Source organism: Heptranchias perlo, chromosome 27 (assembly GCF_035084215.1).
Source record: "Heptranchias perlo isolate sHepPer1 chromosome 27, sHepPer1.hap1, whole genome shotgun sequence".
Classification (NCBI taxonomy): domain Eukaryota; kingdom Metazoa; phylum Chordata; class Chondrichthyes; order Hexanchiformes; family Hexanchidae; genus Heptranchias; species Heptranchias perlo.
The window spans coordinates 40379469-40406655 of NC_090351.1; the positions used below are offsets into that span (position 1 = coordinate 40379469).

The 27187-nt window shown below is 49.9% G+C and overlaps 1 protein-coding gene across 2 annotated transcripts in view; it reads right to left on the reverse strand.

Annotated features, from left to right (window-relative positions):
• The window catches only part of srgap2 (SLIT-ROBO Rho GTPase activating protein 2), a 195077-nt gene that overhangs the window by 12904 nt on the left and 154986 nt on the right, over positions 1-27187 (reverse strand). For both annotated transcript variants that reach the window (XM_068007742.1, XM_068007743.1), the window contains exons 12-20: positions 26925-26955; positions 25531-25591; positions 24042-24119; positions 22586-22720; positions 18085-18190; positions 13638-13862; positions 12603-12682; positions 3063-3243; positions 25-171 (exon numbers count right to left, since the gene is read on the reverse strand). In XM_068007742.1, coding sequence (XP_067863843.1) covers positions 25-171; positions 3063-3243; positions 12603-12682; positions 13638-13862; positions 18085-18190; positions 22586-22720; positions 24042-24119; positions 25531-25591; positions 26925-26955 — 1044 coding nt within the window. The remainder of the gene's footprint in view (positions 1-24; positions 172-3062; positions 3244-12602; positions 12683-13637; positions 13863-18084; positions 18191-22585; positions 22721-24041; positions 24120-25530; positions 25592-26924; positions 26956-27187) is intronic.

A 27187-nucleotide genomic window follows, 5' to 3' on the forward strand; every position in this document is an offset into this window, starting at 1 on the left:
TTGTTTCTGGGCAGTGACTCTGACCTGTTCAGGTTTGCTAAGTAGATGTCGGCGACGTGTCCTGTTGGTGAACTGACGCTGCTCTTCGACAGGGGTCTCTCCCCTAGTGGGGGCTCACTGCTTGGATCAATGTCATCTTTTGGGCTCAGTCTGTCAGAGAATGTATCATCACTGAGAGAGGCGGATAGAGAGACAGAGAATGGGGGGGGGGAAAGAGAGAGCGGGGATAGAGAGGGGGATAGAGAGAGAGAGAGGAGAGATAGAAAGAGAGAGAGAGGATAAGGGGGTATAGAGACAGAGGATGGAGGGGGTATAGAGAGAGAGGGGATAGAGAGAGGGGCATAGAGAGAGGGGGAATAGAGAGAGTGAGAGAGGAGATAAAGAGAGAGGGGATAGAGAGAAAGAGAGAGGGGATAGAGAGAGTGAGAGAGGGGATAGAGAGTGTGAGATGGGAGATAGAGAGAGAGAGGGGGGATAAAGGGGGGAATGAGAGAGAGAGAGGGGATAGAGAGGGAAAATCAAGAGTGAGGGGGAGATAGAGAGAGAGGATAGAGGGGGGAAAGAGAGAGAGAGGGGATAGAGAGGGGGGATCGAGAGTGAGGGGGAGATAGAGCGAGAGCATAGAGAGGGAGGGATAGAGAGTGGGGGATAGTGTGAGGGGGAGATAGAGAGAGAGAGAGGATAGAGACGGGGGGATAGAGAGAGAGAGAGCAAGAGAGGGATAGAGAGAGGGTGGACAGAGAGACAGAGAAAGTGAGAGGGAGATAGATAGAGAGAAAGAGTTTGAGAGGGGAGATAGAGAGAGAGAGAGAATAGAGCAGGGGGGATGGAGAGAGGATAGAGAGCATGGGGATAGAGAGGATAGAGGGGGGATAGAGAGAGGGAATAGAGAGGGGGGATAGAGAGAGTGAGGGGGGAGATAGAAAGAGAGAAAGAGGATAGAGAGAATGGAGAGAGCGGGGATAGAGAGAGGATAGAGAGAGAGAGGGGATAGAGAGAGTGAGAAGGGAGATAGAGGAAGAGAGAGGATAGAGAGAATAGAGAGTGGGGGATAGAGAGAGAGGGGATAAAGAGAGAGAGGAGATAGAGAGGGGATAGAGAGAGGATAGAGATACAGAATGGGACAGCGAGAATGAGGGGAGTTGGATAGGAGGAGAAAGATGAGGAAGGGGAAAGAGAGAGAAAAAATGAGGGGTGAGCATTTGGGGTGGGAGAGAAGAGGGAGTGAGAGAAAAAGAAAGGTGGGGAGAGAAAGAGAGAGAGAGATAAACATGTTATTAACTTGCAATTGCACATAAACACAAAATACATTAAATTACAAGTGTTCTAAGCACAAAGTATGAAAAGAACTGGAATTGCTTTTCTAAAGGCGTATTTTACAGTCTGACAGGTTGGGCTGGAGGTCTCGGTAGTTAGTGCTTTACCCCACATCACAGGGTTATTGACACTCAGGCTGGGCTGGAGGTCTCGGTAGTTAGTACCTTGCTCCAGCACAGGGCTACTGACACTCGGGGTGAAGCCTGAATGAGGTGAAGCTCTAGTCTGATTATGCAACTCTGGAGAGTCTAAGACTCAGATGCTATGGGGGCCTTGGGCAAGTTACTGAAGGGCAGCTGGTGTCTCTGAGAAAATTCGTAGCAAGAGTCAGTGCCTTCAGCACGAGAGGGGAGAAAATTGGAAATAAATATGTAACCCATCTCTGCACACAATCTCCTGATGTAAAATCAAAGAGCATTTAGAAATGCATGGATCTGATAAAGACAAGTCGTGTTAGAAAAAATGAACAGAGGTTTTTGTATGAAGTGACTGATTTGGTAGGTAAAGGCAGTGCAGTCGGTGTTTTGTATATGGATTTTCAGAATGTGTTCAATAAAGTGTCTTACAAGAGGCAGGTTAAAAATATTCAGGCTATGGTACAAGAGGGAATGTGGTAACATGGATAGAAAGTTGGTTGACAGATAGGAAACAAAGAGTTGAGTAAATGGGAGTTGTTCAGACTGGAGAAGGGTTCGAACATATGTACCCCAGGGGTCAGTGCTGGACCCAGTTTTGTTCTCTGTATATACAGATGATTTGAACGTGATCATAGGAAAAACAATCTTGTAATTTTCTGATGACACAAAAATAAGAGTGTTTGGTGAGCAGCGAGTAGGACCAGAAATGTCTTCAGGAAGATATAGACAGGTTAGCGGAATGGGCAGACAGGGGGCAGATGCAGTTTAATGTGGATAAATGTTCAGTAAAACATTGTGGTAGGAAAGACCAGGAAGGGGAGTATACACCCAATGGAAAGACACTGTAGGCTGCGAACAGAGGGACCCAGGGCTTCAAATAAAGAATTCCTTGAAAGTGTGAGTGCAGGTAGATTAAAAAAAAGGCCAATAGCATTTTGGGTTTTATAAATAGGGGCACGGAGTACAAGAATAAAGAAACAATCTGTAATTTGTGCAGAACCTTGGTTAGGTCAGTTAGGGTACTGGATGTCGTTTTGGACATCCCATTATAGAAAGGACATTAAAGCCATAGAGAGCGTACAGCGTAGATTCCCCCAGGATGATGGGAAACTATTGTTATGAGGAGAGACTTGAGGTACTGGGACTGTTTCCACTGGGGCAGAGACGGTTAAGAGGAGATTTAATAAAATTTTAAAATTAAGAAAAGTTTTGATTGGGTGAATAAGGAAAGATGATTTCCTCTGGTTGGGGAGTCAGTGAGGAGTCATCAGTTTAAAACTGTCACCGAGAGAGTGAGGAGAGAGGTTAGGAGAAAGTTCTTTACAGAGGGTTGCTGGAACATGGAATGGTTTGTCACAGGGAGAGCTTGTTGCAGAGACCATTAGATCGTTTAAGGGAAAATTGAATTAGTACTTGAAGCAGAGGAAGATACATGGCTATAGGGAGAGAGTAGGGCAGTGGGATTAGTTTTCAATTGCTCTAGCAAAGGCCCAGCACAGGCACAACGAGCTGAATGTCCTCCTTCTGCGCTGTAAACCTCTATGGTGTAGCCCATAGGTTTGGAGATCCACCTGTCACAGACCTATCATGGCTTTGATGAAAACCTACGTGTCTTGGACCACAATGTACTGATGTGGGACGAGTCCATCTATTCCGTTATGTCGACCCTCCCACCAATCGTCTGAGGCTCTGTGATAGAGCAGCAGGGAAGCACCCTTCTTAAAGGACAGCTCACGGGCTGTGCGTCCGGTGTAATCAAACTTCGCAATGGCTTCTATCGGCTCACTTTCTGCAAAAGGAAGAGAAATAAAAGGTTTATTTACAAAAGTAGCTGTTTAGAATGTGCCCCCGAATTTCCCGGCCCTTTTCTTCTCTTGCTGGGAGCAGTTCCACGGGTGCCCGACAGCTTCTGGTACCTTACCCAGGTCCTGATTCATCGTGTATCAGCATTGCCTGAGTGCTGGCAGGATATCGGACAGCAGAGCCTTTCCTAATCCAACCCAACCCAACGCCCATTACACGTGCTCGGAGGGGGAGGGGGGGTCGCTGGATAGCAATCGGGAGAGGGAATCCTGCCGAATTTTCCCTTTCCGAGCTGTGAGCAGTGTGCCCAATAGTAGCAGAACGTCCATGACCACAGCTGAGATGAACTAAGGTTTGAGCCAGAGTCTTTCCTGGTCTGTATTGAAATACTACAGCAGATGGTGCAATTACCAACTGTGCCATCTGTTGGGGGAAGAGGGCCTGTTGAAACTGGCAACAGGGGTTGATTGGTGCCCCTGGCACCAGACTCACTATCTTCCCCCTCCCCCCACCGGTGCACTGTGGCTGCATGTGTACAATCTACAGGATGGACTGCAGCAACTCGCCAAGGTTAATTCACCAGTACCTCCCTCCCCTTCGGCCTCTACAACTGAGAAGGGCCAGAGCAGCAATGTCTTGGGAACACCATCACCTGCACGTTCCCCTCCAAGTCACACACCATCCCGACTTGGAAATATATAGTCGTTCCTTCATCGTCGCTGGGTCAAAATCCTGGAACTCCCTACCTAACAGCACTGTGGGAGAACCTTCACCACAAGGACTGCAGTGGTTCAAGAAGGCGGCTCATCACCACCTTCTCAAGGGGCAACTAGGGATGGGCAATAAATGCCGGCCTTGCCAGCGACGCCCACATCCCCAGAATGAATTTTTTAATATTATAAAGCTGTTAACCTTTCAGGAGCTCCATTAAAAATGGAAAGATTTGAAACAACTTTGTTTGTGCTCGGCCAGACAGATAAGTCTCCAGACTGATCTGCAGACAGACGGGTCTCCAGATTGACCCGCAGACAGATGATTCTCCAGACTGACCCGCAGACAGACAGGTCTCCAGACTGACTCACAGACAGCAGACTGACTGATGAATAGGTGAGGCATGTTCCTGTGGGAGGTGCGGGGTGGGGGAGGGAGCTGGAATAAGCAGCTGAATGCTGATGGTGCAATAGAAAGCTGGTGACTTTGTTTCACTGTGTGGGCCTTTCAGCTACAAGAGATGGTTTGTTTTGCCAAGTTCAGAAGTCCAGCTCTCAGCATTCCTGTACTCAATGTTCATTTTGGCACAATGATTTACATTACAGCACAGATCGGCACGTAGTGACGGGTTGTGCATGGAATATACATTCTCTTTTGCTGCCCTCACTTTCTTGGACTGGGTTTCCTTAGGATTAAAGTCAATGCAAAAATTACATCATTTGGGGAAGACTGCGCATGTGTAAAATCCATATATCTGGAAAAGTGCTGAGGGAGAGCGTAATCTTCCACTCAAAATGGAAAATTCTGTGCTGACTGTGTCATGATAGGATTGTTTCCCCTCTCCTCTCCTCGGTGGGGTGCAGTCTGATCCATGTACCTTGTTCCAGCAGGCCGTCTCCATGTGTGAGTCTAAGCCACTTGTCCTGGGGCAATATTTATCCCTCACCCAACATCATTAAAACAGATTATCTGGTCATTATCTCATTGTTGTTTGTGGGCGCTTGCTGTGCGCAAATTGGCTGCTGCATTTCCTACATTACTACAGTGACTACACGGCGTGGCCACGATGGGCCGAATGGCCACCTTCCGTGCTGTATCTTTTCTATGGTTCTATGGTTCTACTTCAAAAGTAATTCATTGGTTGTAAAGTGCTTTGGAACGTCCTGAGGTTGTGAAAGGCGCTATATAAATGCAAGTGTTTTTTTAAGCAGTGAGCGTGAGCAGACTGCTCATCCACAAGGAACACCAAAGCCAAACTCAGTTCTCTTCTCACCCGACATCCACAGACTTGTAATTCCAAGCAGGATAAACTGGATGGTGATTAGAGGGTGGGAGAGCTGGCTGATTTCTCCCCTACCTAGCCCAAGGGGCAGAGGCCAATCACAGCACCAGCTGGCTGGGACCAGATCACTCAGTACAGGCCGGTGACTGAACCCGGGATCTACCAGTCCTGAGTAGCTCAGTCTCTGTCTCACCTGGTCGTTGCTACTCAGTCATAGGACGAGCAGTTCAGTTATTTTTGACATGCTGCATTCACGGAGGGAGGGTCCGCCTAAATATAACTGCTGTCCTGCACCTGTGGAACTAAGGGTTTGTACAGTACACAGAGAATGAAGACCAAATAACATAAGCATCGGTCACTAGGAGCAAATAGAAATGCTAAATGATTATTGATTTTTTTCGGTATAGTTATAAATGTTTGGGGGTAATTTTAACCTAAGCCCCCTGGTGGGAAACTGACATGATCAGATTGGCCGTCCGATTTAAACGCGGCCCAATTTAAACACGACCCGATTTAAACAATGCCCGATTTAAACTCGGCCCAATTTAAACACGGCCCGATTTAAACACGACCCAATTTAAACAACGCCCGATTTAAACAACACCCGATTTAAACACGGCCCGATTTAAACAACGCCTGATTTAAACACGACCCAATTTAAACAACGCCTGATTTAAACATGGCCCGATTTAAACAACGCCCGATTTAAACATGGCTCGATTTAAACTCGGCCCAATTTAAACAACGCCCGATTTAAACACGGCCCGATTTAAACACGACCCGATTTAAACACGACCCGATTTAAACACGACCCGATTTAAACACGACCCAATTTAAACAACACCCGATTTAAACATGAACCAATTTAAACATGACCCAATTTAAACACGACCCAATTTAAACAACGCCTGATTTAAAGAACACCCGATTTAAACACGGCCCGATTTAAACTTGGCCCGATTTAAACACGGCCCGATTTAAACACGGCCCAATTTAAACAACACCCGATTTAAACATGAACCAATTTAAACACGACCCAATTTAAACACGACCCAATTTAAACAACGCCTGATTTAAAGAACACCCGATTTAAACACAGCCCGATTTAAACACGGCCCGATTTAAACACGGCCCGATTTAAACAACACCCGATTTTACTTTCCACTGAAGTCAACGGCGGCCGATCTGTTTGCGTCAGTTTCCCATCAGGCGAGTTAGGTTAAAATCACCCCCTTACACCATTACTCGCACCCCCGCTATTGACAGCACCAGAGTTAAGGACTGAGGTCAGCCCTTGCTGGTGAGCCAACAATTACAGATTTGCAACATGCACACACATCTCCATCCTTCCAACTGGCGGGCTAGACAATGAGGAATGGACCTGGGCTGATCACAATAACTCATTCACTCTCTGCACCGGGGAGGAACTAAAGAACACAAACCAAAATGTAAGAAGGTCACCCTTTCCTTCAGGGGAGGTCAATTAGATGAAAAATAGCCTTGTTTGTACTGCTAAACTGCACGTCAGTACATCACATGGTGCTCAGCACGTTGTAACAGAGCAACTCTGCACAGCAAGCTAGTGATCCAAAGCATCACAGACACTTGCAAGCACATATTCGCACACACACACTCGCACACAACACTCACTCACACACACTCACTCACACACACATTCTCCGCCCATCGGAGAGACTGAGTGCTTCCAAACACTGCAGTGCCACGAGCAGGAAGGATGGAGTAAAGAATTCCAACCATCCCCGACAGCTTTCACTAAGGATAAAAGTTATAATTCTGAAACTGCTGCAGGCTTTATTAAAACAAAAAAGGAAAAGTCTCGGAGGATTGAATCTCCCTCTCGGCTTCTGTGGCAGGACAGCTGCAGAGGAGCCCCCTGTGGTTCTGTGATACCGAATATCCTTAGCTCCTCCTGTCACCCTGGGGCTGGGCCAAGTTGTGGAGGAGGCTTTGGGAGGGGGGGGGGGGGATGGGGTAGATCGAGCAGAACAGTAACCCTTCCCAGATCTCCAGTACAACGACAACGTACATTTATACCGAGCCTTTAACGTAGTAAAATGTCCCAAGGCGCTTCACAGCAGCAATTAACAAACAAAATTTGACACCAAGCCACGTAAAGAGATATTAAGACAGGTGACCAAAATCTTGGCCAAAGAGGTAGGTTTTAAGGAGCGTCTTAAAGGAGGAGAGAGAGGAGCAGAGAGGCGGAGAGGTTTAGGGAGGGAATTCCAGAGCTTAGGGCCCAGGCAGCTGAAGGCACGGCTGCCAATGGTGGTGCGAAGAAAATCGGGGATGTGCAAGAGGCCAGAATTGGAGGAGCGCAGAGATCTCGGAGGGATGTAGGGCTGGAGGAGGTTACAGAGATAAGGAGGGGCAAGGCTGTGGAGGGAGCTGAACATGAGGAAAAGATTTTTTTAAATCGAGGCGTTGGCAGACCGGGAGCCAATGTAGGTCAGTGAGCACAGGGGTGATGGGTGAACGGGACTTGGTGAGAGTTAGGATATGGGCAGCAGAGTTTTGGAGTTCAGGTTTACGGAGGGTGGAAGGTGGGAAGCCGGCCAGGAGAACATTGGAATAGTGGAGTCTGGAGGTAACAAAGGCATGGATGAGGGTTTCAGCAGCAGATGGGCTGAGACAGGGACGGAGACGGACAATATTACGGAGGCGGAAGGAGGCAGCAATTAAGATTTCAGTCGTACTGCCGCCTACTCCAACTTACCCGTCCCAGCACCTCAAAACTATGGAAGTCCTCACCTCCTTCAGCCTTCCCATTCTCGTCCCCTAACTACCACTCCTTTGCTATCCTTATCTTCTTTCCTACTCTGGATGTCCTGCCCTTGGTTCTCCTGGCCTTTCACTTAGGTGTCTCAATTAAAAAAAGCCCTTTCCATGTTTACCAGTACAGCAACCCCATACCCCTTTAGCACACAGGCCTCTAACCCGTGGGCTCTTGACCAGGATCCCTAAGGTAGAATCTTGATGATGTGGAGAATAACTAAATGAAAGTGGTCGCATTGTCTGGATTTCCCGAGGTGAACTCCCGCCAGTGCTGCCCCATCGCAGGATCACCCCACGAAAAACAGATTAAAATTAAAGTACAAACCGAAGCCCTTTCCCCGTGAGTTGTAGCTTGAACCCAAAGCCCTCGGATCTTTGGCTCAGTTCCACTGAAAGGCTTAATGTCTGAAGAAGCCTGATTTGCACACATCCCCACTTAATACACCAATAAACACTTCCCGCTGACAGGTTGTGTTTGAAGTCTTTCCCCTTTGTTATTATGAAACACATCAATTTTTAAAAAACATATTCAGTGAGTGGGCTCTGTGTAATGTGTTTCTCATTGAAGGGGCAGAGCACACATTTTAACCCTTCCTCACCTGAATGTAGGCAAATGCAGCCAGAAACTCCCAATAAAATCAAGGGAATGATTCAGGGTCATAGGAACACAGGAACAGGGGGAGGCCATTCAGCCCCTTGGGCCTGCTGTGCCATTTAATCAGATCATGGCTGATCTGTACCTCTGCTCCATTTACCCACCTTTGACCCGTATCCCTCGATACCCTCACCCAACAAAAATCTATCAATCTCGGTCTTGAAAATTTCAATTGACCCCCAGCATCCACAGCCTTTTGGGGGAGAGAGTTCCAGATTTCCACTGCCCTGTGTGAGAAAAAGTGCTTCCTGATTTCACTCCTGAACGGCCTAGCTCTAATTTTAAGATTGTGCCCCCTTGTTCTGGACTCCCCCACCAGAGGAAACAGCCTGTTTCCATGTTGTAATTCCATGTAATTCCAGTGTAAAGTCCTGGAGATAGCAGTGATCAGGTGGGAAACTGGTGGAACAGCCCTAACCCGATTGTCCAGTCTGCCCGCCTGAGTAACCAGTGTAACGGAAGAGAAAATTTTCCCTTTTTGGTGCAAGATGCAACAGCGAATAACATCGGGCTGTTCGACTGTTGGGACACCACAACTTTTCAGCAGGCGTCCCCCAACAGTGACAGGGCGTGGGAACTCTGGCTGATTTCTCCATTCCCTATCCCTGGGAGACAGGCCAATTGTAACGGCCATGCCCAGATGATATCAGATCATGCAGGAGAGCTCCTTTTATCCCCCGACATACAGATTGGAATAAATTCCCGTGTGTGGCTGGCCTCGTCACCAACACCGTTAGGAACAGAAAATCCCACCTCCTGGTATCATATTGGACCATCAGTCTGTTTGGTGGGGACTCCACATCGCCAGGGTCTTGAGACCTCTGTAACTACTGCCACCCACATTTAGGAAAACAGATAAAATAAATTTGATAAAACATCAGACCCCCCCCCCCCCCACCCCAGAGGAAGGGTCGGTGGTGAAAGTTGAATGTGTGTGTGAGGAGAGGGGTGGGGAGAAATTTCTTTACACAGCGAGTTGTTGAAGCACAGAATGCTTTGCCACAGGGAGTGGCTGAGGCAGAGATACCGTTCTACCTTTTAAGAGAAAATTGAGTAAGTATTTGAAGCGGTGGAAGAGCCAGGGTTTTAGGGCAGAGGTTCCCAAACTTATGTTTGCTGAGGCTCGAATGGGAGATTCAGGTCCTGTGCAAACCCCTCTCCTTATAACAACCAGGATTTTGTAGAATTGATGTGAGTGTGGATATAACGGGTAACCCAGGATACCTCAGCGGATTGGTCACTTTAGCTGTTTCAATTCTGCTGCATTACAATTTTGGGTTTTAATATGAAACCCAATCCTACCATTCGAGCTCAAGGGCCGGGGAATTCCTGGGATCACCTCCCGCCTAGCGCCGTGTTAATGGTGGGAGCGGATCCGAGGAATTTCCTAGCCACTATGTCCTCCTCACTGCCCCTCGATAACCTCGTCACTTCCCACCGCATCCCCCCAGATTAGAAACCTCCGCTATAGGGAAAGTGCAGAGCGGTGGGATTAGGTTTGGATTGGGCCGGCAGAGACACGATGGGCCGAATGGGCCTCCTCTTGTGTTGTAAACTTCTATGGACCGCTGATACAAAAATTTAAATTGGGATCTGTTTCGTCACAGTGCTCAGTGAACTGGGATATTTGGATAAATCACACATTGAGTTCATGCACAAAATAAAGGGATCATTTAACTGCATCATATACAGGAGCCGCGTAAATAAACAGAGGGCATGTTTCTGACTAATTCCTCTCTCCGTTGCCAGAAACTGCAGTTTATTTACATTTGGAAATGGCTTGTAGTCTGTTTCCCCAGTTCCTCTGAAGCCAGTTCTGAGCAGAGGGAGGGGGAGAGAGAGAGAGAGACAGAGAGGGGGAGAGAGATAGGGGGAAAGAGATAGGGGGAGAGAGATGGGGGAGATAGGGAGAGAGCGAGAGGGGAGAGAGAGGGGAAGAGGCGGAGAGAGAGGAAAAGGGGGGAGGGAGAGAGAGGGGGAGAGAGAGGGGGACAGAGAGAGAGAGAAAGAGGGGGAAAGAGAGGGAGCGAGGGAAAGGGAGGGGGAGAGAGAGAGAGAACAAAAGGGAGAGGGGGGAGAGAGTGAGAGGGAGAGCAAGATCGAGAGGGAGATGGAGAGTGACAGAGTTGGGGGAGAGAGATATGGGGAGATGGGGGAAAGAGATATGGGGAGAGAGGGGGAAAGAGAGGCCGACATCACAGAGTTCACAAAACATCCATACAGCACCAGTGTTATCCTGTTTATCTGCACGATTTACTCTGGTCCGGATCTGAGTAATTCCAGCTGACAGTTCCTCCTCTCCCACAGACCAAGCTCTGGATGTGGGAAGAAACTGCCCGTTGACACACTCCCCTCATTAAAGAATATGGAACAGGCAGCAAGAGGAAGGAGGACATCTGCAGCACATCAGTAATGTAGACAGAAGTGTTCCCGGTGCATGGTAGACAGAGTTTAAAAGGGATCAAATAGGAGAAGAGCATCATCTGGCCTCATTGTCCCTATTCTGGAGGCGGGAGGGGGAAAAAAATCAGCCACGGCTCCCCCCACTCCGATCACTAACATAGCCCGTGTGAATGGCAGGTGTGGGCAAGAGCAGGGTAACCTGTGATGCCTAGCACAGTTGAACACCCTACAGAAACTCATTAGATACCATTTAATATTATACTTTATATGCAATAACTTGGATCTATAGACTACCTTTAATGTAGAAGCCATCGCAAGTCACTTCATAGAGCAGAAACAGGCCTTGAGCGGTACTGGGAGAGTTAGGGGAGGTGAGGGAAAGTGGGGTCAGAAGCTCGGTCCTAGGAGAGAGGGAGAAGGGGAGAGGGGAGGGAGAGGAAGCTCCCAAGAGGAGGGATGACTGACAGCTCTGCTACCAATGGCGGAGCAGAGAGTGAGGAGATGCCCAGGAGGCCAGAATTGGAGGACCAAAGGGCATCGGCTGGGACTCCGGATGAGATTCCACCCTCAGCGGGGGCTCTTAACCTTCTCACCACACTGTAGATATAAACCATCTCCTGCTGGGGCTGCTATTACTCATCAGCTGGCTGTGGTGCACAGTGTAATATTACTGATTTACTGCGAGTGCTTCACTTGAGTCCTAGAGACTAACAGGAGAAAACTGCCCCCCTCCCGGTACAAAATAACAAACCCCAACTGTACCAGCTGTCAATACTCACAATGATTAACATCAAACTGTGAGCATTAATCAACTTTGCTGGATAAACCCTGGCTAATTAACAACTTTCAAGCTAACATTTCGTTTAATTAAATAACACTAGTGTGATTTCAATAGCAGTACCTTTTCCATCTGTATTATATTTCACACTTTTTGTTCTTGGGATGTGGGCGTCACTGGCGAGGCCAGCATTTATCACCCGTCCCCAGTCACCCCTTGAGAAGGTGGTGGTGAGCCGCCTTCTTCTTGAACCGCTACAGTCCGTGTGGCGAAGGTTCTCCCACAGTGCTGATAGGGAGGGAGTTCCAGGATTTTGACCCAGCGATGATGAACGAACAGCGATATATTTCCGAGCCGGGATGGTGAGTGACTTGGAGGGGAACTTGGAGGTGGTGGTGTTCCCATGCACCTGCTGCCCTTGTCTGTCTCTGTGCTTTATTTTTACATCTCTGTCAAGCGACTTGGGCCATTTTCCTATGTTGAAGGTGCTATATATGGTGTTATTGTTATTAGAAGTACAAGAGCAGCAACGTCATGGGATCCCCACCACCTCCAACATCCCCTCCAAATCATACACCATCCCGACTTGGACATATGTTCCCCAGACACAATCCCATGCCACATCTCTCCGGAGTGCGGTTCCTTGGTGCCCCCTTCTCCCCCAGTACCCTAACTCTTCCATTGTGGAGCTAAGGATAAAGAGAATGGCCGGCAACGTACCGTCTTCACTAGTGTGCAGCTCGGTCCCAACATCCTGCACAACATCTTCAGCAGAGGCCGGGTCACCGTGAGGGCTCTCACTGAAAAATAAAGGCACTTCGAAATCAGATGAAAATATAACCTGAACACTCATTTCATATGTTTGTGTATGTCTGTGTGTTTGTGTGTGTGTGCACGCGTGTGTGCGTGAGCGGACTCCTTGGCCTCGATATTAACGGGAGGGTGGGGAGGATGTGGGGGATCCCAGTAATGGGCAACGAACCCAGCAGGGCCTCATTTAAATAACTCTTTACGGCCTCCAGCCTGACACTCGCCGGATTGACTGCCTGGCCGGCGGGTGAGAGGCAGGAGGCCGCAGCTGGGGACCCATGGGGTCGGTTCCCAGCACTCAGTGGAAGGAGGGCTTTACAGGAGATCAGGGGTTCCAGCGAGATCAGCAGGGGGGGGGGCGGAGGGAGAGAGGTGTAAAAAGAGCAGATCTTTAACATTAACCAGTCGTTGCTTCTGGTCTTGGCTCTGTTGCTTGGCAGCTGCCAGCACGGGACTCGCCCCCGATGTCGCAGTGCAATGGTGTCAGTGAGAAGCGAGATTCGAATGTTCCCCAGGCCTCAGCCTTCCTGTCGCGGGAGCCTTGCGATGGCCTGATTTGGGGCAGTAAAAATTTAAATGGCCAGGAAGGTGGCCGGTTGGAGCCGGGAGGTAGAATTCTGAAATTTTAACCCTTCCCACGCACCATTCCCATGGGGCAGGGCAGGAGTTAAAATCAGGGCCCGTGTTTCACCTGATGTCCCATTCGTGTACACTTTCCCCAGTGGTCATGGGACAGTGACCAGGAGCAGATTTCCCCCCTCCGCCCGGGCACTGAGGCCAATCATAGCGCCAGCTACCGTCGCCATAGCGGAAATTAGTGAACTCGGCTGAGACCAGTGATCGGGTCTGGGATCTTCCTGCTCCTGTATTGGGTAGTTCCACATGGGCAGCGCATTCACCGGCTGAGGAACCCAGGCAAATGGGCATCAATCGGCAAAGACTCACCAGTAATCTTCTCCCGTCATCCCCTTGTCGTATACGGGACCCTCCAGCTCCTTGTGTCCTGGGAGAATAGTGTCATGGTGCAGAATGATGGACTTTATCAGCTCGTTCACGTGGGCCTGGCAGGAAACCTGGTCATGGCCCTCAGGAACAGACATCAGGGTGGGTCCGAAGCAGATGGCCAGGTTGTAAGGGTCCATCATGTTTTCCTCACTGAATTGGGACAAGCTTCACAGAAAGTAAGACAAAATAAACAGAAAGTGTTCATTCTCTTTTGAAATGAAATCAACTCCGCCAATGAAGTCAACGGCTGAATATGGAAGGAAGTCTCGGCTTGTGATACTTGGCCTCCACCTTGAGACCTATTCTCCTGCTAAATTCTTATTATCCGAGTGTGGGAACATAGAACATAAGAAATAGGAGCAGGAGTAGGCCATACGGCCCCTTGAGCCTGCCCTGCTACCAACTGATCAGAAGGAAGAAATAAAGAAAGAACTTGCATTTCTATCGTGCCTTTCATGACCTCACGACATCCCAAAGTGATTTCCAGCCAATGAAATACTTTTGAAGTGCACTCACTGTTGTAATGTAGGAAACGCAGCAGCCAATTTGGGCACAGCAAGATCCCATAAACAGCAATGTGATGATGACCAGATCAACTGTTTTTTTAGTGATGTTGGTTGTGGGATAAATATTGGTCAGGATACCGGGGAGAACTCCCCTGCTCTTCTTAGAAATAGTGCCTTGGGATCTTTTACATCTACCTGAGAGGGCAGACGGAACCTCGGTTTAATCTCTCATCCAAAAGACAGTACCTCCGACAGTGCAGCACTCCCTCGGTACTGCACTGGGAGTATCAGCCTGGATGATGTGCTCAAGTCTCTGGAGTGGGACTTGAACCCACGATCTTCTGACTCAGAGGTGAGAGAGTTACCCACTGAGCCACGGCAGACAGGCAAGGAGACAGAAACACTGCTTGTGGACCGGGACCAAACTCAGTCCAGTCGCCATTTTGATCTATTGCTCCTGTTTTGATATGAGATCGAGGTTCCCACTCCACGGACCCTGGTTACATTGAATGGTTCACCCTAGGCAAAGGTTACATAGAACCAGCCTTGTGTGGGAGAGAGACCAGCGATGGGCATTAAGTCGGTGCTTTCTGGGTGCTGGGCTACATTAGAAATATAGGAACAAAAGGAGGCCATTCAGCCCCTTGTGCCTATTCCGCCATTCAATTAGGTCATGGCTGATCTGTATCTTAATTCCATCTACCCGCCTTGATTCCATAACCCTTAATACCCTTAACCCAACAAAAATCTATCAATCTCAGTTTTGAAATTTTCAATTGACTCCCAGCATTTACAGCTTTTTGTGGGGGAGTGTTCCAGATTTCCACTCCCCTTTGGGGTGGGGAGGGGGATTTTATAGACTTATCTGTTGGCTGCTCTTGTGCACCTCCCAGTGCCCAGGTTGGAGTGATATACGTGTGATTTGGGAACAGGCCAACTATCTGCAGTGAGTGTGCAGCCACGGCAGACAAATACAACTGGCTAATGAGCGATCCCTGGCATGTGCTGCATTAGCTGATCTCAGCCAGGGCAGTAGGCAAGCACAGCCCTGGAATCTTCTGGTCTCTGGGACTCTTTCCACACTGGGAAGAGCAGGGGTGTGGAGATAGACTAACACAGAACACAGCAACGTTAAAGAGACTGAGGTGGGCAGGAGACTAATTCCACCGAAAGAGCACACAGTCTGAGGTCTCCCCAGACCTGACATCACTCCAGCGTGTAGGCCGCAGTCTCTAAGTAATGTACAGCACTTTAAAGAAAATCCATGCGCATAAGAGTATTTTAAAAAATAAATTAAATATTACAGAAGTTATCTACCACAACAATATGTTGTACTTATATAGAACCTTTAACAGAAAAACGCCCTAAGAAGCTTCACAGAGATGCAACGAGGCTCAGTCAAAGAAACAGATATTAGATTTAGTGACCACCGCTTGGCCATAGGGATGGGCTTTAAGCAGGGTGTTAAGGGAGGGAGGGAGGTGGAGAGGCAGAGGAGTTTAGGGAGAGAATTCCAGAGCGAGTGGCCGAGGTAGTTGAAGGCATAGATACCAATGGTGGGGCAAAGGGAAATGAGAGTGAGAGGAACATAAAGTTTGTTTGGGGGGGGGGGGGTTGTAGGGCTGGAGGAGGTTACAGAGATTGGGAGGGGCGAGGCCTTGGAGGGATTTAAATGCCACGGTGAGAATTTTAAACCCGAGGTGTTGCCAGACCGGGAGCCAATGTCGGTCAACGAGCACAGGAGTGATGGGTGAGCAGGACTCCATGTGGGATAGGACAGGGGCAGCAGAGGTTTGGATCAGCGGAGGTTTATGGAGGGTGGAGGGTGGGACACAGGCCAGGGGATGGAGTCTGGAGGTGACAAGAGGCAGGGAAAAGGGTTTCAGCAGCGATGGGCTGAGGCAGGGCTCAGTGTTCAGCAGTTTCAGGAACCTGACTAATTTACTGTCTCCTCCAACATGACAAGGAGCGTGGGATGGAAGAGATTCTTCTTAAATTGGTTGTAGACAGCGATGAGCAGGCTCGAGGGGCCGTATGGCCGACTCCTGCTCCTATTTGTTATGACCAGGTTCTTAGGCACTCGTATTATCAGACAGAATGAAAAAGAAGGCAAAATGAAAGAAAGTGGCCGAGTTTTGGTCCTGGTCCTCTCTTGAGCCGCAGTTACTGCAGGCCGGCCGTGTGAGAGGAAGGGTTGGGGAAGAGGGTGAGAGGGAGGGGGAGGAGGAGGAGGGGAGGGGGAGGGGGAGACGGTGAGAAGGAGGGGGGAAGAGAGGACGATGGGGAGGGGAGGGAAGAGAGAGGAGGGGGAGGGGAAGAGAGGAGATGGGGAGGGGAAGGGGAAGAGAGGAGGAGGGGAGGGGGAGAGGGAGGGGAGTGGGTGAGAGGGAGGGGATGGGAGTAGGGGGAGGGGAGGAGGAGGGAAGGGAGCTGGAGAGGGGAGGGGAAGGTAGGAGAGGAGGGGAAGGGGAGTGGGAGGGAGGAGGGGGGAGGGGAGAAGGAGGGATGGGAACAGGAGGGGGAAGGGAAGGGAAAGGGGAGGGGGAGGGAGAAGAGGAGGGGAAGGGGAGCGGGAGGGAGAGGGGGGAGGGGAAGGGGAGGGATGGGAAGAGGAGGGGGAGGGGAAGGGAAGAGGGAAGGGGGAGGGAGGAGGGGGAGGGGAATGAGGGGGAGGAGGGCAGGGGGAGGGGGAGGAGGGCAGGGGGAGGGGGAGGAGGGCAGGGGGAGGGGAACGGGGAGGGAAAGTGAGGGGCATTGCAACCTCTGCCTCCCCGGTAGAGATTGCCGCATGTACAGGAATTCACATGAACACATGCAATGACTGTGAGCTGCGACTCTGTCAGATTCCTTCAGCTGCTTCTGATTTCAGCTTCCAGCTGTCCAGCGGTGCCAGTGTTACCGTGTGTGCCGCACATCTGGCCTCGCTGTAATTGGAGAGTGTGCAGGAACACATGGCACCAATTCAATCTGTTTTAAAAGGATTTTTCTTTGTGCTTACTAAGGTGAGGAAAGAATGCTGGGGAATGGAAAACTTTCCCATTTCAGACACTCCCAGGACAGGTACAGCACGGGTTAGATTAATGAACAATTAATTTATTTCCGGTGGTGTTGGTTGAGTGAGGAATGTTGGCCAGGACACTGAGAGCTCGCTGCTCTTCAGATACAACTGTGACCTGAGTCTGAACCACTGGAACAGGCAAATTAACGTCTCACTGAAGAATGGCACCTCCCTCAGCACTCCCCATCCGACAGTACAGCCCTGCCCCCTCGACAGTGCAGCGCTCCCTCAGTACTGACCCTCCGACAGTGCAGCGCTCCCTCAGTACTGCCCCTCCGACAGTGCAGCGCTCCCTCAGTACTGCCCCTCCGACAGTGCAGCGCTCCCTCAGTACTGCCCCTCCGACAGTGCAGCGCTCCCTCAGTACTGACCCTCCGACAGTGCAGCGCTCCCTCAGTACTGCCCCTCCGACAGTGCAGCGCTCCCTCAGTACTGACCCTCCGACAGTGCAGCGCTCCCTCAGTACTGCCCCTCCGACAGTGCTTCACTCCTTCAGTACTGCACTCGAGTGTCAGCCTGCATTATGTGCTCAAGTGCTACAGTGGGGCTTTCCCCAAAACTGGGACAAGATTTAGCCATCGCTTGGCAAAATATGTATAACGGAATTCTCTTTCAATGCAACATGGAGGCTGCTTGCTGCAGCCAGCCCATTGGGTCAGGCAAGATTCCATACCAGTCAGAGAAAGGACTCCATCAGAGGTGGGTGTGTTCAGAGGAACTTGTCCTCCTGGTTAACACCTCATATCTGACATCAGGCAACGAGGGATGGCAGGACAGAAGATATGTCTCGGATGCTTCGTGTGGCAGTCCCGTTAATACTCACTGACTGAGGAATCCAAACAGGTATCTCATCGTGATGATGGTGGGTTTTGGCAAAGACAGGAGAACTTTCCGGATCTGAAGAGCTCGGTCTGCGAGGTTCTCAATCGCTGTGAAGAACAGGGACAAAACATTTTACTAAACTTCGCCTGTTAGATCACAAAAGGCCCAGTTTGATCATGTTTCTTTCCCTCCCCCCCCTCCATTCTAAACTCTTCCTCCTCTTCTGAAGGCGCTGGCTCTCACTGGGGAGAGGGGCCCTCAATGGGCACTGGCTGTTCTCTGTTACCTCGACTGAGCAACATTCTTCATGCCGAGCTCGGACAGTGAATGTCGCCAGGATATTTGAAAATGGGAGGCATTAGCATTGATCCAGATCCTACTCCTTGCCCAACACATGCACTTTCGTGAAGGTATCACTGGGCAGTGATCAGGGATTGGGAGTCCTGGGTGATTGATTCCGCCTTCCTTGCTGGGGTGACACTGAGGTCGCCTGAATTGCCCCAACGCTGTGAGATCAGTGAACGCAGCACAGGCGGCGAGCCTCAAACCTGGGACCTCCCAGCCCGTGAGGTTCAGTACCACAACCAATGGCTGAAAATACTTCTAAATAACCCAGGAAAGAATGGGAGAGTGAAGGAAACAGTGCATTAAACCCAGGCAGCTATCAGACTGTGCACACTTTGTACAAAGAACTCTACGGGAGGTGACTATACAGAGGCAAAAATTCCAAGACAACACAGAACTCTCTGAGGATTCTTCCCAATCTCTGGAGCTGACGGGGAAAAAATAACTCCCAGATCTCAATCTAGTCCACGACAGTCAATCCTAATCATCTGAATTCCACAGCGACATCCCCACTGACCCAATCCTGGGGCCAGGCTTCAACAGCACTCTTCCTCTTTGCCTTTTACACCCTGCGTCCCTCTCAAGCCTTTTCCACCATTGTCTATGTTAAACTACTTGCCTGAAATTCCCTTATTCCTTTTAACTCTCCACTTGCCTGGATGAGTGAAGCTCCAACAACACTCAAGAAGCTCGACATCATCCAAGACAAAGCAGCCCGCTTGATTTGCACCCCATCCACCACCCTTTCACTCCCTTCACCACCGGCATACTGTGCCTCCAGTGTGTACCATCCACAAGATGCACTGCAGCAACTCGCCAAGGCTTCTTTGACAGCACCTCCCAAACCCGCGATCTCTACCACCTAGAACCTTCATCACACGGACTGCAGTGGTTCAAGAAGGCGGCTCACCACCACCTTCTCAAGGGCAATTAGGGATGGGCAATAAACGCTGGCCTTGCCAGTGATGCCCAAGTCCCATGAAGAATAAAAAAATACTAAAGATCAGGGTTACATTCACTCGGCTCCTGCATTTTACGGGGGAGGGGGAAGAGAGAGGGATTGGGGTTTGCTGGTTGTGGCTGGGGGCGGAAATTGCTGGCCAGGAGGGGAGAGGTGGGTGGAAATTGCTGGGGAGGAGGGGAGGGGAGAGGTGGGTGGAAACTGCTGGGGAGGAGGGGAGGGGAGAGGTGGGTGGAAATTGCTGGGGAGGAGGGGAGAGGTGGGTGGAAATTGCTGGGGAGGAGGGGAGGGGAGAGGTGGGTGGAAATTGCTGGGGAGGAGGGGAGGGGAGAGGTGGGTGGAAATTGCTGGGGAGGAGGGGAGGGGAGAGGTGGGTGGAAATTGCTGGGGAGGAGGGGTATGGGGAATTGCTGGTCAAATGGGGGTCGATGTTCCAGGCCTCACTGTCTAGGACCACACATGAAGCACGGGTATGTAGGGGAGGTACCAGAGGGGAGGCCAATGCCCGTGGAGCTCCCCAGCGAGAGCCAGCCAGCTCTCAGGAGGGGAGGGGAGGTGAAAGGCCAGCAGCTGCAGACGTTGTTCTGTAACGCTCGTCTCCAAACCCCATCAGAATGCCGTTTAGGATTAGCACGGTGCTCCGACAAAGACTGGTCTGGGTCTGGGTCTGGGTCTGGGTGACAAACTCGGACTCAGTCAGAATAGCCCCTGCTACCACTTCAAAGACCCTTTGATAGCCATCAAAATGTCTGAAGAATGCAATCACTGTCTTAGAGTTGGAAAAAAACCCACACAGAATTAAACAGGACTCCTTTCATTTAACTGGATCCTAAAAAGATCAATTAGTTTCGATTGTCAGCCAGCAGTATGGAGTGCAGGGTGAGCACAGGCTGGAAAACTGCACCTTATCACCTCATCCTTAACTAACTGCAAGTTCAGGAAAGTCAATTATGGAACTGGAGAAAATATACAGGGGAAAAAAAACTGAAAGAAATGAGGTAGAATGGGGGAGGGGGGCGCAGGGAGAGACAGAGGGGGAGAGGGACAGAGAGGGAGAGACAGCATAAGTGAGGAAGGTAGGGAGACAGAGAGAGGGAGTGAGAGAGAGAGAGACACAGAGCGTGAGTAGGGTGTGGGAGAGAGGGAGAGTGAGAGAGGGGGAGAGTGAGTGAGATCGAGAGTGGGGAGATCGAGAGAGCAAGTGAGGTGGAGAGAGAAAGAGAGAGGGGGAAGAGAGACAGAGGAAGTGAAATGAGGAGATAGTGTGAGCGATAGAGGAGGCAGAGAGAAAGGGGGAGATGGAGAGAGTAAAAAAGGGAAAGAGATAGAGAGGCAGAGAAAACATGAGAGGGATAAAATAAAAACTGTGGAGAAATAAATACAGATCCAATGGCAGGCTATGATGGATTTGAGTGTTGAGAGGGGCCTCCCCTTCTTTAAAATCTCAAGTGAAGTTAAAAGAAAATTCCTAAGAGTAACCCCAGTGCAGGCTGCCTGTGGGATTCATATACGGGTCAATTAGCCACCTAACCTCAGTATTACTGAGACAATGAGCCATACTGTACAGAGTTCCCATTTAAGGGAATTATCTGCCACCCCAGCGAGTGGGGTCAGTGCCCTGAGTCTCCGTCACACTCACACCCCCACTTACCAGATGGTTCCATTTCTCAATCAGCAATTGACTCCTGTCACTGGGAGGTTCCCTGCACTGACTGGGGAGAAATACACGAGGTCTCCAGCTGCTCAGTGTGTACTTTTTACTTCAAAGACAAACGCACATCTTTCCCTCCATGTAGGCCTCACAGGAAGGCTTTGGGTGGAGGCAGTCCTGCTGCTCACTTGATCTCACCTTACTTGAATCCCAACCTTATCTTCTTCCTATATTACAGGTTTTTAATGTCCATCGGAACAAGCAGACAAAGCCTGGGCTAGGACACCAGATAATTCTGTTAAATGGGAGCTCTGTACAATACAGACTAGATTCACAGATTGAATTATACAGCACAGAAGGAGGCCATCGGCCCATCGTGCCTGTGCTGGCTCTTTGAAAGAGCTATCCAATTAGTCGCCCTCACCTGCTCTTTCCCCATAGCCCTGCAAATTTTTCCTTTTCCAGCATATATTAAATTGTCTTTTGAAAGTTATTATTGAATCTGCTTCCACCCCCCTTTCAGGCAGCGCATTCCAGATCAGAACAACTTGCTGCGTAAAAAAAATTCTCCTCATCTCCCCCCTAATTCTTTTGCCAATGATCTTAAATCTGTGTCCTCTGGTTACCGACCCTCCTGCCACTGGAAGCAGTTTCTTCTTATTTACCCTATCAAAACCCTCATAACTTTGACCACCTCTATTAAATCTCCCCTTAACCTTCTCTACTTTAAGGAGAACAACCCCAGTCTCTCCACATAACTGAAGTCCCTTATCCCTGGTACCATTCTAGTAAATCTCCTCTGCACCCTCTCTAAGGGTTAGGCTAGATTATGGGCTCAAGTTCTGCAGTGGGCCTCGATCCCAAAACCTTCTGACCCAGAGGTGAAGTCAAAGTAACTTGGAGTATTTTTTTTAACTTGCAATATTCACAGAAAAGTTTGAAATGAATACCTGGCTTCAGTTAAATAAAATAATCAGTGCAGTAATGAAATGGCCTCAAAGGGATAAACAGCATTGGGCAACAGCAAGCAATGACCCGAGAGATCAGGTCGACCAGAGACTCATTGCCAGGCCAGGGTTATTCTAGCTCCAGCTTGGAGCAGTTCCAGGGGTGTGGTACGGTCTCACTTTCCCTCCAATCCTTCCACCCTCCTGGGGACAGCTCCATCTCCAACGCTGCCCCTCCCTCCGACAGCCCAGTTGAGACGGTGGTGGATGAGGGCCCACGCAAAACCACCAGTCGCTAAAGCTCTACACCAATGGGCACAAATGATAATATCGGGATAGGGGTGATGAAGGAATTAACCCTTCTAAAGAAAGTCACATTTGATGCAATCTTCCACGCTGCTCATTTTGATAACTCTTCTTTCCTGACTCGAAGTCCTCCATTCAATCCATCTCCTTTCACTCTTTAATCCTTCCTGTTTGATTACATCCAATCCTTAAAACCACTTAAAACCAATGAGACACAGGAAAGCAGAAAGGAACAAACCATTAAGCTGAGATCCTCCTTGGAGAAAACAAACAGAACTCGCAATCAACTTACTGACACAGGAAATAAGGTCGTGGAAAATCTCTTTGGGGAAGAGGGGGTTGTCCAGGCCTCTGAAGTGTAGTTTCAGCACTCCTGCGATCGAGTCCATGTCATGGTCGTTCTGATCTCCTGCCAAGGGGTCCTCACCTATGGACACACCATGTGTACAGATTGAAGTGAAGTGAGAAAAGGCAGAGGGGACGATTTTAACTCGGTTTTGCTGGCCGGGCGGGCAGTTAAAATCGCCCTGGTCACTGACCAGTCCTGGAGCCCCCAGGAGCCGACTGCTCCCGTTTATAACCTGTTCGACTGAGCAGGCGGCAAGGACAACCGCCCGAAGCCATCGGGGTCCTTCTTCACAAGTGCATGTCAGGTCCTGATTACGTCATCAGGACCTGACTGTAATTTTAACTCAGCGGCCTGAGCGGGAAGCTGCGGTGATTTTCACACCAGCTGAAGGTGTCTGAGGTGGGGCGGTGGGGGGGGTGGGGGGGAGATGAGAGAGGGGATCGAGGGCCATAAGAGGATCAAATCTGCCCATTAGATGGTGTAATCTTGTGCCCCACCCTCCATAACTGTGATTGGTACCAACTGCCAGGAAGAGGCAGAAAAGGAGGGATGTGGTGGGGGAGGGGTGAGGAAGGGAGGAGGAGAGGGCAGGGAATGGGAGGGTCAGGGGGATGGGAGGGGTGCGGAGGGGAGGGGGAGTGGGCAAGGAATGGGAGGGGCAGGGGGAGGGGAGGGGCAGGTGCCATTTTCAGGCAAACTCTCCGAAATACCTCTGACGTTAATGAAGCCCCAGGAGAGTGTGGTCAGCCATAATGCACCAGTAAATGTACTTAACTACCACCTCCCCGCTGAGATATCCTCGTGTCCACAGGCACGTACAATGGAGGAGCTGCTGGGGTCTGAACCCGACTGGAGGACCAAGGCCTCAGACCATAAACTGCCCGGTAGTGTTGGTGAAAGGAGAACCGAGTGTGGCCAACGGCGCATTATCAACGTGAGACCTCTGTGACTTTTTCTGTACGTCATTGCAGTCCCAGGAGGACGATGGGAAACCGGCCCATCTCCGACCACTGCGTATTCTCCAACTGTTGCTCCAGTTTTCACAGGGAATCCTGAGTCTCGCTCCTGACAGAGTGTTCTCCAGGTAACAGAGACACGGGTATCTGTGGGGCAACGTCTGGTGACGAGGGGGCTGATGGCTGTGTTATGTGTGGTGCTTGTGCTGTTTCAGTCTCCTGACATATTCTTGGCAGGGACTTGCTCGCAGGCTGCGGCCTACGTCACCCAGAGTATCCAGTCACCAAACAGAGCTCCGTAATTCCCCCCCGAAAACAATGGTTCAGGGGGGCAAAAGGACCACGACAGTGACCATCTCCCTTTAACAGAAAATTAAAGCCAATGAAAGTGCTCAGAATGGACACTGGGCAGGATTGTATGAAGAGTAAATTCCGGCCCTTACCTCTCTCAAAGGCGTTTTTGATATCATTAACTTCAATTTGTGATCCTGACACACGGAAAATCCCCTCATGTTGCAGACCTTTGGGTAAAAATAAAGAAATAATAAATATCACTGTGTGCCAGCTCTTGCTGGGTTTGATCCAATGAGCACCGACTGCCCTCCTGTACTGCAGGATTGGGACCTACACACCATGTCACGTTAAACCTACACACGATGTCATGTTAAACCTACACACCATGTCACGTTAAACCTACACGCCACGTCACGTTAAACCTACATGCCACGTCACATTAAACCTACACGCCACGTCACGTTAAACCTACACGCCACGTCACGTTAAACCTACACACCTGGTCCTGTTATCGCTCTGCTTGCAGATGTCAGATGTTGCAGAATTTGGCACTCTTTCCACATCGCCCATCTGTGGGCCCCAGAGCTCCTGGCGAGCGGCTGGTATTATAAATCCTGGATCAGGAATATGATAACCCCGACACCTAGCCTCCCCACCCCACACAACATCAACACCCAGCAGCTCACCTAGCCAGGCAAATCACTCCCACCCACCCCCCCAAAATCAAACCCAGCCAGGCAAATCACCCCCCACCCCACAACATCAACACCCAGCCAAGCAAATCATCCCCTACCCCCTTAACATCAACACCCTGCCAGGCAAATCACCCCCACCCCCCAACATCAACACCCAGCCAACCAAATCACCCCCACTCCCACCTAACATCAACACCCAGCCAAGCAAATCACCCCCCATCCCCCCAACATCAACACCCAGCCAGGCAAATCATCCCCCACCCCCCCAACATCAACACCCAGCCAACCAAATCACCCCCCAACATCAACACCCAGCCAACCAAATCATCCCCCACCTCCCCAACATCAACACCCAGCCAACCAAATCACCCCCACCTCCCCAACATCAACACCCAGCCAACCAAATCATCCCCCACCCCCCCAACATCAACACCCAGCCAACCAAATCACCCCCCAACATCAACACCCAGCCAACCAAATCATCCCCCACCTCCCCAACATCAACACCCAGCCAACCAAATCATCCCCCACCTCCCCAACATCAACACCCAGCCAACCAAATCATCCCCACCCCCCCAACATCAACACACAGCCAACCAAATCACCCCCACCCCCCCAACATCAACACCCAGCCAACCAAATCACCCCCACCCCCCCAACATCAACACCCAGCCAACCAAATCAGCCCCACCCCCCCAACATCAACACCCAGCCAACCAAATCACCCCCACCCCCCCAACATCAACACCCAGCCAACCAAATCACCCCCCAACATCAACATCTAGCCAAACAAATCACCCCCACCCCCCCTTCTGATCTGTGGGCCTTAGTTTCACTCTGGGCCATGCGTTTAGCAACAGAGCCAGCGGGTAAACTCTGCACTATTATTATTCAAGGCTAGGGGTTACACTGGGTGAGACAGGACATCAGGCCCTCCACATACCATGACGGCTGATGAAACGGATGCAGCTTTCGACCACGAGGGGAATGATCTGGCTCCCGTCCTAAAGACAAAAGAATGGAAATAATCAGCAGCAAGGAAATCCCAGCAAGGGTCGGGTAAACCGGTCGGACAATCAAACTGCAGTTTACAGAACTTTTAATCCCCTCAGAACTTAGTTTCGATAAACTCGGAAATTCCTCCAAATAGTGAGAGGTACCAGGAGTATTACCCGCAGTGCCGTTACAAGATTTACCCACCCTTTTACTTTTTTTAAAAGAAATTTTTGAAGTAATTGTTGCTGAGACTAAAGTTTGCCCGACTCCTGCTCCCAAATCTGGGGAGGCTCTTCCAGCTCCCCCTCACACTTGGACAAGATGTGAGAGAGAGAAAAATGCTTGTCGTCTAATGTCCAGCCTCTCTCTCGCCACATTCTTTCTTGTCTCTATTTTGATACCATAACAGTCCGTTTTCCTGTCTCGTTCCTCCTAAGTTACAAATCCCCCCTCCCACTCACTCTTCCTTCTCCCTCCATCCTCACTATGTTGAGATCAAGACTCATCGATCCCTCTCTCACTCTAACTCTTTCGTTCCCAGGACCTCAAAACTCTTGTGCTCCTCAGTTCCCTCAGCCTTCCCTTCCTCCCACAATCTTCAGGTCTTTACGACTTGGCATCGTCTTAGCGCAATTTCTTGATTGACCACATCTTTCCTATTCTGTCCAGTTTTGGGGTAACCTTCACAGAGGGGCTCAGACCTTTCCTTGGGCTCCTCAACAAAAGTAAAGTAGAATTCCCTCTTCACGTCCCCTCACCAAACGCACACATCATAGACATACCCTGCTCACTCAACTACAACTTTTAGCTCATTTACATCATTATGAATTGTGTTCCTGAACGTTTTGCTGATGCAAGATGCTGCTCTCGAATTACAGTTATGGGCAATCGTAACCAGCTGCTTACAGTGACTGGCAACTGGTGTTTGGTAATAGCTGCGTAGAAACTGGAAAGAATCCAGAGTTTGAGCACACAGAGGTGTCAGAAATAGAAAGACAGGACTTTTATTTGATTGATAGAACCTTGAGTGGGAGAAGCTGCTTCAGGTCTGACGGAGCAATCCCTCCACCTCCTCAGTCAGTAGAATGGAAAGGACTTGTGTGAACAGCCTCAAAGTCACGAGTCTCCAGACCAGACGAGTGTAAGGGAGTCTCGAGTGCAGACTCCCCAATGGAGTCTCGAGTCCAGACTTCCAACGGTTGGACGTGTATAAGGGAATCTCGAGACCAGACTCTCCAGCAGCTGAGCCCAAAAACTTCTGGAAGCCACATGTTCCCTATGACGTAATTGGTACACATGGTTTTAACAAAAAGCATAAATGGTCGCTGCCGTGATAGTTACCTGTTTTCTCACACTGGAATTCCGCCGCCCACTGCACGGGATAAGGTGAGAGAAAGAAAATAAAGCATTAAACACCTCACTCTATCGAATCAGGCCTTGAACACACAAACCCAACGTTATCGACTCAGGCCTCAAACACACAGATCACACTAACGAACAAGACCTTGCTTTAATAAACCCAACAGCACAAAGTATCGGAGCCAAGCCTCGATCACATGGAGCAGACACGAGTAAACCCTGCCTCAACTGCAGAGAGAGGGTAA